This window comes from Triturus cristatus, chromosome 10 (genome assembly GCF_964204655.1).
Source record: "Triturus cristatus chromosome 10, aTriCri1.1, whole genome shotgun sequence".
In the NCBI taxonomy this organism is placed as follows: Eukaryota; Metazoa; Chordata; class Amphibia; order Caudata; family Salamandridae; genus Triturus; species Triturus cristatus.
Window position 1 is genome coordinate 872,801,691 of NC_140593.1, and position 15,410 is coordinate 872,817,100.

Below are 15,410 nucleotides of genomic sequence, written 5' to 3' on the forward strand. Positions count from 1 at the left end.
CATTTTGCGAGAGGGCAGGCTGAGGGTGGCTGCCACCGAGTCGATTACGAATCCTAGGAACGTCACTTGTTGGGCTGGAAGCAGGACGGATTTCGCTTCGTTGATAATGAAGCCTAAACTCTGAAGGAGATTCACCGCCGATTGAAGGTGTTCCGATAAAACCCGAGGACATTGAGCCATAATCAAAATGTCGTCCAGGTAGACGATCATGCGCAAGCCGGATGCCCTCAAACGTTCGATCGCGGGCCGAAGAACCTTGGTGAAGCACCAAGGGGCGGAGGACAGACCGAACGGGAGGGTGGTGAACTCGTACACCGTGTCCTGCCACTGGAATTGCAAAAACCTCCTGTGAGGGGGAAAAATCGGAATCGCCAGGTAAGCGTCCTTGAGGTCCAGACGCGCCATCCAATCGCCGGGCCTGAGGAGATCGCGCAAAAGATGAATGCCCTCCATCTTGAAGTGGCGGTAAACCAGCCACTCGTTGAACTCCCGCAGATTGATAACTGGACGCTGAGTCCCGTCGGCTTTGCCGACCAAGAAAATATTGCTGAGGAAACCTCTGGAGTGAGGCTGCGCCTCGACGTTAGCGTGTTTGTCCAATAAGGCGGAGACCTCTAGGTCGACCAACGCCATGTCGGCGGCCGAAAAAGAAAGAGGGCGAGGGGGAGCCGACTGGAAAGGTTCCCCATGGAATTCTATGTGGAACCCTCGGACCGTTTGCAGTACCCACGCGTCCCCCGTGACAGAAGTCCAGGCCTGGAAAAAATGCGCCAGACGGCCCCCCACTCTTAGAAGGGAAGAAGGGAGAACACTCACCGGACGAGTTGGAGGCTCCACCGCCTCGACCGCCTCTGCCTTTTCCTCTGCGACCTCTTGTCGGGTAGAAGTTTCCGAATCTGGCTTGATCCTGGTAGTTGCCATTACCGGAGCCTTGCCCTCTGCCCTGATTAGGACGGCCGGACGAGCGGCCCCTGCCTCGTCCGGCCCCCCGGAAAACACGGGGACGGAAAACTTTCCTAATGGTAGAATGGGCTCTATCCAGTGAGCTGAAGGTATTGACAAATTTACCCAATTCCTTAATAAAGGGCTCTCCGAAAAGGCCTCCCTGGGCCACGGAGCCCGCCTCAGAGTCAGCGAGGTCGCCAAGCTTGGGGTCCACCTTGATGAGTAAGCTACGGCGTCTCTCTGTAGAGAGCGCGCAGTTAGCGTTCCCTAGGAACACCACAACGCGCTGAGCCCAAGCAGAGAGGGTGTCAGGAGAAATGAGAGAGCCTGATACTTTGGCGTCTTCGGCCATATCAAGAATTTTGGTGGCAGGCCCAAGAACATCAAGGAGTTTGTCCTGGCAAGCTCGCCAGGACCTGTCAATACCCCGCTTAGGGTCCTTGACAAATTTTTGCAAGAAAGTCACCATGCGTGGGTCAATCTCAGGTGTAGCAGCAACCTTGCCCTCCAGAGAAGGGCGGGGGCATTCCGCCCTAAGACAGCTCCTGGCTGTGGCCTCTAACGGCCGACGGATTCTGCTGGCGACATACTGGGCGACTTTTTCTGAAGGCGCCCAGTCCGAGGAGCGGGGATGCAAAATATCATCAGGGTCTAGCATGTCGGCGCAAAGATTTTGCGCCTCGGTAGTCGGTTCTGGACGGGACGGCCGCCAGGGACGGGATGGACCAGCCTCGTCGTCAGCAGTGTCTGCGACCTCCCCCGAAGGTGCGGGAGTTGCCGGTGTGGGGTTACTCGCTAGGAACGCCTGCTTAAGGCGAGCAAAAGCATCCACATCCACTCCAGTCTCTTTAGGCCGTTTGGCAGGAGGAGGCTGAGTATCCCCAAGAGTACCACCGGAAACGGAGGAAGGCGGAGGAATATTCTGCGCCCTAGCTAATGCCTGCTCTATTCTACGGGAAAGGCGATCCTCCAAGGGCCCCATGGCCTGCTCAACCGCCCTGTGGATAGAATCATCCACCGCGTCATAATAGTCCTCCTCCCATTGTAGGTCAGATAAGGGATCCTCCTCCCACTGACCGTCCTGCTGATAAGGCTCCTCGTCGTAAGACTCCATGCCTGAAGAGCGTCAAGCAGGTAAGTGGGGCAAAAGAGGGTAACCTCTATAGTGTAGGGGGCCGGGTGTCAGCCTAAATAAGGTGCGGGCAGTGCTCGCGTTTTAGAAGGGAACAAGCCCTGGGATCCACAGCCCTGGTGCGATGGAAAACTTAGGGCACCCTGCCAACAATATGGGACCCAATACTGGCTCTGCAGAGCGTTATTTAAGGAGGTACAGACCCCCCCAAGGCGATTGTAATCGTCAAGAGACTTGCTGCCTAAAGGCAGGTAAATACTTACTGCCTAATGGCAGATACAGACTCGTCAAGCGAGCGTTCAAAAGTTTACATAAACACTGCCTCAGGGCAGGAAACAGACCACACGGGTGTAGAAGGCAGGGCAGGCTCTTCGGTGAAAACGTCTCTGGCATTGAAAAGCGGGCGAGGAATGCGCAGAATGCCAGACGTTTCGCCGATGAGGCGCGCGCCAGGCGCCCTCTAGCGGTAGGAGGAGCACCGCGAGCCTGAGCACCAAAACAACCGGCCGTTAGGGAGGAAGAACGCTCCCACGGCCGTGCGAGCGAGGGAAACCGACTAGCGGCTCCCTCGCACAGCAGCTGAAGGGAATGAAAATACAATCTGCACAATAAGAACGAAGTTGTGAGGAAAAAAAGAGCGCGCTACAAATGAACGCGTTAACAAAGCCAGCTGATTTAATTACATTAGCAGACAGCGCGCGTGAAGCGCGAGTGAAATATTAACTGTCATCACAAGAAAACATGACATTTCCCACACCCAATCCAAGGAAAGGGAAACAACACTTATCTCAGGCTGCCAGCATTAAAGAAAGAGGAGGAATAGATAAGGACAGAGGACTACATACCCCCAGGAGCCCTGTGATTGGTGCATGGATGATGGACTATCTGCCCACGGACACTCTCTATCTATCAAGAAAATGAGGTTCTTCCTGTCTGAGAGGGGCCTGAGGACTGTGGTGACGGCACTCATAATGTCGCGTCTCGACTACTGCAACAGTTTATATCTTCATGTTCAAAAACAACATCTGAACAGGTTGCAAGTGGTCCAGAATGCGGCAGCCAGATTGCTGACCGGAACACCCAGGTTCGTCTCAGTTAAGGGAGTACTCAAGAAATTGCAATGGCTTCCAGTTCTTTTGAGATCTCGCTTTAAAGCGCTTTGTATTGTCTTTAAAGCTGTGAATGGAACAGGTCCTGAGTTCCTTAAATCCAAGTTTTCATGGTATATCCCAAACAGAACACTAAGGTTAACTGGCTCCAAACAAGTAAAAACTCCCCCTTTTAAGAAAACAAACTGGGGAGGCAGAAGTTTTGTTCATTGTGCCTCTAAGGCTTGGAATGAACTGCCTTTCCAACTGAGAAATGTTCCAGATCTCATTTCTTTTCGGAATGATTTGAAGACATTGTTCTTTTCCCATTTTTAGGCCTTACGCTCCTCAGGTAATCGGTGCTTAGCGCCAGGACACCCTAGGGTAATCGAACGCTCTATAAGCATAAATAACATAACATAACATAAGTAATTTACTTCTATTTATTCAAGAAAATAGTGATGCATCCTAGCAGTGGCGTAGCCAAAGTGTCATGAACTCTAGTGGAATGAAGGAAATGTGTCCATGATTGGGTTCAATGCAGCAATAATTAGGATTAAGTAGGCTTCTCAGGCCTCTGGATCCTGGTGCCACTACACCCTCTGCACCAGTGGTAGCTACTCTCTTGCATCTGAGCCAGTGCCTAATTTGTGGAAAAGTAAGTGCCGGGGTCCACTTCACAAGGCCACCTCTGCTTGCACCTGCCCATTGCTCCTGTCAGCGCCACCTAATTATTTAGGGAGTTTTATCTAGCGCATATAGGATCCGTCCGGGTATCGGAGCATTGTACAAATAGCAAACCAAGTTAAACACAGAAAAACCAAGCAACAAACAAATAAGAATACAGTTAGCAATATGTTCTACAACTAGCAAATAAGTAGTGTCAACAAAAGAAACAAGCATTGGCATAGCCAATAGGTCCCGCCTTTGGAGCCTTATAAGTATTTAGTTATAAAGTACAATATCCTTGGTGCAACAACATTAACTGTTGCATGGCTAAACACTTATAAGGTCCCAAAGGTGAGACCTATTGGCTGTGTCAATGCTTTTTTTTTTTATTACATTGTGCACACATTCAGTTTTGAAAAATGGAATTCCACACACAACTTTTTGCGAGATTGTCACGGGTGGAGGGCGACCCCGTTGGCGCACCACAGCCAGAGAGTTCATGGCGTGCACCTGCATTTAACAATAACACCTAAAGCATTCTTTGCCACCTAAGTGCTAGTAAACTACCTGTTAGATTTGGGGGTCTCTAGTTGGCACAGGTATGCACTTGTGACAATTTCGGAACCCTTGCCTCTAGTCAGGGTAAGGGGGTACACTCCTAAAATAACCCCTGCTCACCCCCTTGGTAGCATGGCACGAGCAGACAGGCTTATCTTGGAGGCAGTGTGTAAAGCATTTGTGAACACATACAGTAATCAAGTGACAACACTACAGATGGACACCACACAGTTGTATATTAAAAATAAGTATTCTTTATATAGATTTACCACAAGACCATAAACGACAAAAATCCACAATACTGTTACTTAAAAATGGTAGTTTTAGCTTAGTTCTCTTTAGTTCTTAAAATGCGACACTCTTAGTTCAATGTACCTTTAGATGCGACACGCAGGGCAACGAAAGTGTTGCAACGATGGTGATGCGATGAAAGTTTGGTACAAAGAAATAAAGACGTGAAGATCTTCCTGATGCGTTGTAAATGCGACAATATCTCAGCAGGATATATTAGAATTATTTAAACTGGTATGTACAAGACATTACAAGAAGCTAACAAAAGAGAGGAGGCTTGAGGTTGTTCTTTCAAAGCGCCAATAGGCGTGTCAGAGCGTAATTTGTTTTTCACAGAGCACTCCCAAAATAGGCGACCCAGGTCCTGAAGATGATCCTAAATTGACAGGATCGAAACGCCGTCGACCACTATCCACCAGCTCAAATGTCTTTGGCGCATGCTAACCTGGTTCATTGAAATAATGAAAAATACTAATTATACCAATGAGTAAATTGCTATATGAACCTTTTTATTGTATATATTGCTTATTCTTTTGCGCCGTTTGCTGTGGTTTGTTCACGTTGTCACTTGCGCCGTTGTTTCACAAGCACGAGCACTTTGTACACCTTCTCCACTAGGGTTGCCTTAGTGTTTATACCCTGTTGTGCTCTTACCACTACTGTTTAAAATTCATTTGATCTTCTAAATATATGACGCCTATTGGCGCTTTGAAAGAACAACCTCAAGCCTCCTCTCTTTTGTTAGCTTCTTGTAATTCTAATATATCCTGCTGAGATATTTTCGCATTTACACAGTATTTACCCAATCTCAGTTGGGTCTACGGGTATTACTCCTGTGATTGTTCTAGATCTTCCTGATGCGGCACGCTTATCCAATGTTGCGAGAGATCTCGGCTCGATGCGTCAGCTGCAGCGGCGACACGCTTGTCCAGTGATGCGACGACAGCGGCTTTGGTGGCGACACTCTTGTCCGACGATGCAAGACGCTTCCGCTCGATGCGTCAGCTGCAGCGGCGACACCCTTGTACAGTGGTGCGACGGCAGCAGCTCCGACGGCGGCAAGCTTCTCCGTGGATGCGAGGCGCTTTTCTTGATGCGGTGCAATGCGACAGCTCCAGCGGCGACACCCTTGTTCAGAGATGCAGCGGCTGCGACGGCGACACGCTTCTTCGGTGTTGCGGGACGCTTCTCTTGATGCGGTGCAATGCGTCAGCTACAGAGGCGACATCCTTCTTCAGAGATGCGACAGCAACGGCTGCTCCTTGCGACACGCTTCTTCTCCGTGAGTCGCGCTTCCAGCTCCTTGCGACACGCAGTCCCTCAGATGGCCCAAACAGAAGCAGGCACTTCCAAAGAATTCTGGGGAGCTGGTGGTTGAAGTCTGTTGTCCCTGAGACTTCAGCAGGAGGCAAGCTCTTTTCCAAGCCCTTGGAGATCCTTACACAAGTTGAATGAAAATGCACACAAAGTCCTTTCTCCTTTCTTTGGCAGTCAGACAACCACTGCAGGCCAATCCCCCAAGCAGCCATTCAGCTTAGGGATAGTCTCTCCTCAGTTTCTTCTGGTTCCACTCCTCAGCAAAGGTTTCTTCTTGTTTCCCAAAGTGATCTAAAGTTCTTGTGTTCGGGTCCCAATATTTATACTAAGTTTTCCTTTGTCCTCTGGAGGCAGAGAGGCCTTTGCCTAGTCCAAACCAGTTCTTGTCAGTCCTGGAGCACTTTGTTTACATGACTCCTTCTTTCCTTTCAGACTGCAGGGCAGAGACATCAGACGCACCACAGGAGGTGGAGCCAGCACTGTGGAGGGAAGGCACAGCCCTATTCAGGTCCCAGGTGCAACTCCTCCCTCCCATCTAGATGCAGATCTCTCTATTCACCACTGGGCTGCCTCACCCTGTCTCCTGGAATTCCCCAGCCCTGTCACTCAAACTCCAGACAAGGAATACACAGCCTAGCAGAGGCAGGTTTGAATGGTTAGACAAGAAAATACCTACTTTCTAAAAGTGGTATTTTCAAACACAGAATGTTAAACCCAACTTCACTAAAATATGTATTTTATCATTTTGAGTTCAGGCATACTAAATTTGAGTTTCTACCATGTATCCTGAGTCAGTTAGGATTATAAGATGTAATAATCAAACTGCCCATTCTGGCCAATGGAGAACAGGTAGCCTTGCAATAGTGAAAAAATGAAAATGGCTGTAATTCACTATTAGAACATGCCACACACACCAGGGCATGTCCTACCTTATACTTACAATGCACCCTGCCCTTGGGCCTACCATAGGGGTGTCTGATATGAAGAAAAAGGAATGTTTAGGGACTGGCAAGTGCACTTGCCCAGTCAGTATGACAGTAACAGACTGCACACAGGCTCTGCAATGGCAGGCCTTAGACACACTTTTACAGGCTGCTTCTGCGGGTGGCACAACCAGTGCTGCAAGCCCACCAGCAGCATTTGGATTTACCAGCCCTGGGCACTCTTGGTGCACTGTACTAGGGTCTGACAGGTAAACCAAACAAACCAATAATGGAATCACTAATTCATACATCAATTTACAATAGGGAGCACTTGCACTGTGGCACTGGACAGCAGTGGCACAGTGCCCAAAGCATCTAACACCAGCAAAAACACGAGGCAACAGCAAAAAATGGAAGGGAGACCCACGCCAAGGTGCCAGGTCTAACACTACCCCAGTAGTGCCTCCCAGTTCAAACCTGAACATTAAATATTCTTCCAAGCTTGCAAAACAGCTCATTAATAGTGGCAAAAACCAACACTTAAACATGTTTCCTTCCTGTCATGAACCCCTTCTACGTCATCATATAACTAATTCACATGCTCTACCAACTTTTTGTGCACGGACCGCCAACCACTGAGGGTGGTTTACTAAAAACGATGGCATTTCTCTGCATGTCTTTGAAAGGGGGTTGGTGGGTAGCCAAGCAGGAACACAGGGTCACCACAGCCCAACATTCAAAACAGATGGTGCCTCCGCGTGCCATTTAGGGGGAAAAACGGATTTGTAAACACGCCGGGCTATTGCACAAGTAGGGAACACAAAAGCACAGAATTAAAAAAACATACGTGCCCCCAAACTCACCCCATCAACTAGTGCATTCTTTAAATCTCTTTTACGCACTTTCAGTTGAAAATACAAACAGGCAGTACCCGCATACGTATATTGTAAAATGTTGCCACATGCGCCATAAATCTGCCCTGAGGAAAGCGCTCCACGTTGTCTCTGATAGACGAGTGTGGCGTGTCTGCCCTCTCAGCTGCCCAGGTCACCAGCCCGTTCCCCGAGTGCGGCGTGTCTGCCCTCAACAATGCCCAGGTCACCAGCCCGTCTGGGAACAGTTCCAAACTCCGACGGGGGGAGGGAGGGAAAGCGAAAGCACGCCGCCATGCACGCCTACGGACACAAAAATGCGCGCGTGTGCACATCTCTACGCTAATTAAAGTAAACAAATATGGCGTCAGGCTGTCAACATGCGAGTGCATTTTTTTGTCTGTACGCGTGCATGTTTAGCTTGGTGAATGGCGAGAGCAGCCATCTTTGTCCATCTGTACGCGTGTGCATTCAGCTTTGGCTGAAATGATCGCAAAAGGTCCTCTCAGGGCGAGGGCAGCGCATGTGCTGCTTTTGCCAGGCGAGATCTAAAAAAGAATAGGCCAGAAACAATATGTATACAATGTGAACAAAACTACTTAAAATACACAGGATACAGAGATGAATATAGGAAGAGTCAATCAGTCAATCAGGGGGTTTAACGCGCACTACTCACCCGTGAGGGTCTCAAGGCGCTGGGAGGGAGGGGGTTGCGAGCAGCTCCGTAGATCATTCGAAGAGCCAGGTCTTTAGGTCCTTTCTGAATTGGTGCAGAGGTCTTGGTCACCAGGTAGGAGAAGATGTGCCACCTGCTTTGGCCCTGTGGATGTGGGGGACCGTGACTAGGGCGAGGTCGGCAGAGTATGATGCCGAGGTTGCGTGTGTGGTCCATTGGGTTGGGTTGGTTTCCAGGGTGGGGGGCCACCAGATGTTGTCCCATGCGGAGGGGGTGGAGTTGAAGATGAGGACTTCTGTTTTCTCAGAGTTGAGCTTCAGGCAGCTGTTGCTCATCCAGGTTGCGACGTCTTTAGTCCCTTCTTGGAAACTGCACCTGCTGATGTTGGGTTCCTTTGTGAGGTAGAAGATGAGCAGGGTGTCCTCGGCGTATAAGACTTTGTTGAGTCCGTGTTTTCTGACGATGGTTTGCGAGGGGGGCCATGTAGGGTATTCCAACTTGGCGAAATCTGGACTCATGGACCTGCTCAGTAACTAATGCTGACGGTATCTATTCAGCAACAGCTTTTTAAATTCTCGTTTGAAGGAGGTAGGCGAAGGATTAGATCTAGTTTTAAGAGGAACTGCGTTCAATATTCTGGGGGCAAGACCCGAAAAGGAGCGGTTCTAAGGTTTCTTTTAGTTGAACTTTTGTGGCTTCAGTAACACAGAGTTAGAACTTCTTAGCGAGCGACTCCCTCCCGATAGTTCACGTTTTTTAGCCAGGTAGATAGGAGTGTTGTGATGAAGAGCCTTATGGGTAATGTAGGCAATCTTAAATTAAATTCTAGCTTCAAACGGGAGCAGTTTGAGATGTTTCAGGTCAGGTGTCGTGGTCGCGTTTGCTAGATCCCATGATGAGCCTAGCTGCTGAGTTTAGTGTCCTAGCAGCTGAGTTTAGTGTGGCCCTTAACTTAGTCAGCCTGGTGTGGGTAGTCCTGCAAGGGTGGCACTCCCGAAGTCTAGGCGGGAGATGACTAGGGATTGAATTGCTAACTGAAATTCACCTGGAGGTAAAAAAAAGGTTTGATTTTTGCTTATAGTGTTCAAATTGCAATAGTTTCCTCTGGTAGTTGCAATGATATGATTGCATATTCAGGTATTTGTCCAATGAAAAGTCTAACAATCTAGTAGAATCAACATGTGGAGTGCAGTTGAGCGCTGTAAGCTGTTTGAGCCATTCATTTGTTGGAATAGAGAGACTGTAGCGGGCGATAAGGCGAAATTCCGTCTTGAGTGTGTTTATCATAAGGTGGTTCCGGGTTAACTATTGTTGGGTTTTCAGTAGGGTGCGGTTAAACGTTTTTATATCTTCAGGTGAGGAAATTTTCAAGTACAACTGTATGTCATCCGCTTTCATGAAGGTACTCAATCAATCGATCAGGAGTCTGTATAGCACAGCTACTCACCGTGAGGGTCTCAAGGCATTGAGGAGGAGGAGGAGGGGCCGCTGGTTCAGTTGAAGAGCCAGGTCTTGAGATCCTTCCTGAAATGGGTCAGCGGGAGTACAGTATATTTGAGTGTGTAAGAATTGTGGTAAGATGTTCCAAGAACAAATTGAATAGCATGGGTGACAGTGTGGATCCTTGAGGTACTCCAGGGGATACCGGAGTAATATCAGACAGGTTTTGATTGACTTTGATTTGTTGAGATTTATCATGAAGGAACAAGGAAAACCAGCTTAAGACGGGACCAGATAAACATATCCTTTTCTCCAAAATGTCTATCATCTTGTCGTATTTGACCGTATCAAAAGCAGAGGAGTGGTCAAGGAATACAAGTAGGCAGGGCTTGTTTTGATCAAGTAGTCTCAAGGCATCATCTACAATGTGTGTCAGAGCCGTTTCGGTGCTATGGCCTGTTCTAAAGCCAGATTGGCAATGGTCACGGTGCTGAAACTGTACGATGTGGTTGCAGAGTTGTAAGAGTACGGATTTCTCAAGTAGTTTTGCTAGTGTCATAGTACTAGTAATAGGATGGAAATTGTTGAGGTCAGACAAGTCGACATTTGTGGTTTTTTGGGACTCTGGTAATTTGCCCTATCTTTAGGCAATTGGGGATCATACCCTGGGAGAGAGATGTACTGATACTCCTAGACCAAAGTGGTAGTATGGAGGATTTAACCTCTCTGATGGCAATTAGAGGATCTTTAAAGTGGTTTGAGGGATTAATTGCTATTAGTGTTTTGAGTATCTCAGCTTCGTCAGGAAGTTTTAAGTTAGTACATGCAGCATTATTTTTTATGGTAAATTAGCGAGAAGGGACCACATTCTGGGAGGTATAGGGAGGAGATTGAATTGGGCCTGGCCTAGTGGATACCAAGAGGAAAAAATAGGTCTGATTCAATCTTCCTCATGTTTTTCAGTGAATGAGCGGAGAAATCGTCACCACTTGGAAATAGCAAATTATCTTTGAAAAGTTGGTTAGATCTGCTCCTAGCTTGCTGTGTAATGATTTTGAAAAGATTTTTGGGTCTGTTTTTGGCGTTGTCCAGTTGCTTCCTAAAGTAGTTTGCTTTAGAGCTACTTATGAGCTTGTTATAATAACATCTTATTGACCTCAGAAGCTGTAGGTGTGTTGTGGAAGGAGAGATTCTCCATGCTCTCTCAGCGAGCCAGCACACCCACCAACTATAGAAACCTACAAGTGTGACAATTCAGATTATTCTGGGCCCCAAAAGTTGTAGCAATGGCTTGGAAGGCTGGCAATAGCTATTTTAAGGTATATTGAATTAATAAACAACTTTTGTGCTTGTCTCTACATTAGACAAACAGCATCACCATGTGACAGACTGTCATAAGCGGTAAGTGCTGATAATTAAGTGATGACACCAAGTACAAGAAACCACCGGCTCAAATAGGGCACTTATCTAAATGTGGTGAGAGAGTTAAAAATGCTCACTGCATCGGCATCCAGAGCTCATATTTAATAAAGAAACAAAAATGTACGTTTTCATGCATCAAGTTAAAGCTGACATTAAACACATAAAATAGTAATGCGTAGAAGAAAGCAAAATGTATTTCCAGTGAACATGGCTGATCAGGTCCAGTCTACCATACAGTGCAAGCAGTCTGGTTGTGAAAAACCTTTCCTTACCAAGAACATACGGGGGCTTGAACTTCCTTTCTTCCTTGTTGTGTAAGCACTCTGAGAATGTGTATGTTTACTAGCTGTCTCCCCTGTGTCCCTTTCTCCTCCCTCCCCATTTCTTTCTCTCGCTCATGTTATTCTCTCCCACACCTGCAATCGAGTTGGTCTCTCTGTGGCTAAACATTATGTGTTAATAGTTGTTCCCCATGTGAAAGAAACGCCTGAGCTATACGGTAGTTTATGGGAAGCCGCAATGTGTACCTTCCCTAGGTTGAATTGTAAAATTTTCACATGCTCCTGGTGGGCCTTTTGCAGTTATTAAGTTCCATTGCTTGGTGCCAGGCTGTCCCCACCACCTTGTTTGTGGGGTTTCACCGATCCCTCCATCAACAAGGGAAATCTGGTATGGTGTAAAATTGTCAACTTCCCCTGATATCGGTAGTCAAATTCTGCTTAGTGTGTGTATGTTGGATCTTTATTTTATTCCTTAAATAAGTCGAGCTATATGTGAGTGTTTGATATGTATCATAGAAACCAAGGAGCATACACCTATTTTAACTTGTACATGTACCAGCCGTCTATTTTGTAATTGCTCAGCCTCCTCAGCTGTGACCATAAAATTTCTCTTCTGTCCTGGATATTTGTCCTGAATTTTGACCCCTTGTCTTGAATATTTTACAGTCACTGACCAAAACTCACTTCCTTGCCAGGTGATCACCTTAATTGTGCAAGATTGTCTTATAACCACTCATTGTTCTAAGCAAATGAATATATTGTGCACTTTTGCAAAGTTGAGAGGTTCGGATGCATTGCCCTAATGTAACAAAAAATCTCACCCCAGGTTGATGACAAACAAAGCTAAATTGGAAACCAAATAGTAAATCTTGGGAAGAAGGGATTACTTCTGGGCAGACAATCTCCCTGTTAGGGCGTGTGTGTGACCTCTGTGTTATTGTGGTAGTATGACTATTACCTGCATAGGTGGTCATTGTATTGAATTCTGATCAAATAGCTTGAACCCTTCAAAAGAGGGAAGAGCAAGGCTTGAGAGGCTTACTCAGTGGGCAAATAATCCTGCCCTGTGTGTAAACCCAGGTGGGATCTATATTATCTGCTGTGGCCAATTACATGCCCTGTTTCTACGTGCTTTTAAATACATTTTAATTCTGCAGTGTATTTTTTAGGAGCCTGGTGGCTTCTCAGCAAGACTCTCTCATGTCCCAGGCAAACCTCAGGGTGTTTATGTAATGCAAAATTAAAATATTTTCTGTAAAATGGGACCTTCACTTTAGGAACACTGTCTCCGTCTCTCCCATACCAATTTGTGCATGAACCATCATCCAGGGGAATAGAGTTATTACCACTGATGCACTGTCGGACTACCACCCACCATATTTAGAGCGGTCTGCCTTCCTGGTGAACATTTCGGTGCCTTCAGAGGAGATGCCGCCAAAGCGGCTTTTTTGAAGGCATTCAAAGTCTAAGGGGCTGCCATGTTTGGTGAGGCCACTCAGCAAACTTGTTTGTTTTTGTTAAACATAAAAAAATTACGCTAACACCCTAGAGTTTTCTCCTCAGGCTCGGGGATCACTTTTCTTTTTCCCTCTTTTGGACCACCGGGTATTTCCTGGAAGTCCAGCAGAGAAAAGAAGTACATCAGGCCATCCTCTCCTGATGGGGAAAATAGTCTTATGTAATGCACCAATAACCAAAAGTCCATTGGTCTGTCAGTATAACATTTGTCCCAGCAGAAACATGATGGTTTGCCTCACTCTAAATAGAGCAGGCAGACCATCAGTTTGGCACACTAGCTATTCTGCAACATTTATAGCAAAGTATCCTGTCCACCAAACTCTAAATGAGGTCAGTTGTCCTTATTGGGGAGGGGCAAAGATCTTGCCCTGTACATGACTCTCTACTTCCATAACATCTACTCTATTGATTGAGTGTGTCAGTTCACCTGTGCTGAGCTATGTTTACAAAGCTCTCCCTAATTGTTTTTGTCATCAGTGACTTCTTAGATTTTCAGTAGTTAAGATTAAAGAGGATTGGGACTAAGAGGACATTAACTCATTAATGAATATACATAGGCCTTGATCTAGAGTTTGTACTAGTTGAGGAATCTGCCCTCATTAAGGCAGTGTATAAATTCAGGCTTGTTATTAACCTTCCTGATGATGATCCCAATATTTTGCTAAAGGGGATCGAAACGTTGTTGTTTTTTAAACAAATTTGCACATTAAACCACTGAGTTAAAACTAGTGTGAATATTGTTTTCTGAAAGCTTGCCCTACCTATCACCATTGGCCACAAGCTTCTTCCTTTTTGCCTGAAATGCTATTTGTTCAAATGTAATTGTCTTAGTTTGTATGTAGGACGCAGGACTGTGTCCCACTCTATTTATGTGCTCCTAATATGCTTAGCAATTCTTGGAATCATTAAATTGTTTGTCCGGCTGGACATCCTTAAAATTTAGTACTGATCCTAGTCTATATTCATTATTATTATAAATTGTTCTTTAAGGACCTGTGTTTGTGATAAAAAGTTGATACCCAAGGTCCTTATTTACCTTGCGGGTTCCCTTGTTCACCCAAAAACGTGATCTAGAGCTTGGCAGACGGGTTACTCCATCACAGAGGTGACAGATGTCCCATATGCCTTATTCAATCTTATCCTATGGCATTTATAAGAAGTTCTACAGGATATCCTTCATGTTTCTGACATAATAACGGCCCTCCAGGGTCTAACTCAGACCCTTAAACTGCATAATATTTTCATCCTGGCTACTTTCACTGCAGACAGTTATATTAAGAAAAATGGTAGAAGAGTCAGTATCACTATCAGGGTGTCCTGTAGACCTAGAGTCACTGCTGTCCCTACCTCTGTAGTGAGTACCCTGGGGCTGTGACTGGCTCTGGGAGAATGAACTGCTCTTTCTAGGGGTAATAAACGTCTGGATTTGGAGGCCATAAGCTTCTTCTCTTGGGGGCAGAGAGGGTTTTTTTTGGAGACCTAACACTGAATCTCATAGAAGTCATGAACTTTGGCATTAGGATTCCTGAACTGTTGGTTTGCAGATGTAGAAACTGCTTGTTTAGGGGCAAGAAATCATTAGTTTGAAGCCCTCTGCGGCTTGTCTTAGAGGCCAGAAAATGCTTGTTTGGGGACCATGAATTACCAGTTATTGGTTCATAAATTCCGCTGGTTTAGGGGGCAGGAATCTGTTGTTTTGAGTGCTGTTGAGCATCTCTTTTGAGACTATTAACTTCATGTTTGGGGACCAGTAACCATTAAATAGATTCTGTTTACATTTTTTTCTTGGGGAGTTTCTTTAAGGGAAGTAATGCCCGACCAATTACTAAAGAAAATCAGGAGTTGGTGGTGGGATGTGTGCAGACCCACAATTGATAGAGGTGGAAATTGATGTAGACCCATATTAAGGGGAATCTCGAATATATATTAACATTTTCATCAAGGATGCAAGTACCAATCCTTTTATCTGGGAAATCTCTATTTCTTTGGAGTCAACAAATCCTACAATAACTTTCTTTGTTATACTCAGGTTATCCAGTTGTCAAGCCTCCATTTCTTCTGCACAATGAAGAAGATGACCAATTGTCGAATGATCACCCTCCTGGTGTAATCAGCACATGTGAGTGAATGGGTTTCACTTTGCAGACATCCCCTGAGATGCTTAGTGGAGAAAGGGATTGTGTTTTGATGTCACATTGTGGGAATATAGATCACTGGTTCCAGAAGCTATATCTAAGTGATGTGCAAGAAAGTACTTGGACAAAACCCTCTGATATCC

The 15,410-nt window shown here is 46.2% G+C and overlaps 1 protein-coding gene across 3 annotated transcripts in view; it reads left to right on the plus strand.

Moving 5' to 3' along the window:
* Positions 1 to 15,410, plus strand: part of LOC146796143 (uncharacterized) — a 182,823-nt gene that overhangs the window by 88,739 nt on the left and 78,674 nt on the right. For all 3 annotated transcript variants that reach the window (XM_085628529.1, XM_085628527.1, XM_085628528.1), the window contains exon 3: positions 15,162 to 15,251. In XM_085628529.1, coding sequence (XP_085484655.1) covers positions 15,162 to 15,251 — 90 coding nt within the window. The remainder of the gene's footprint in view (positions 1 to 15,161; positions 15,252 to 15,410) is intronic.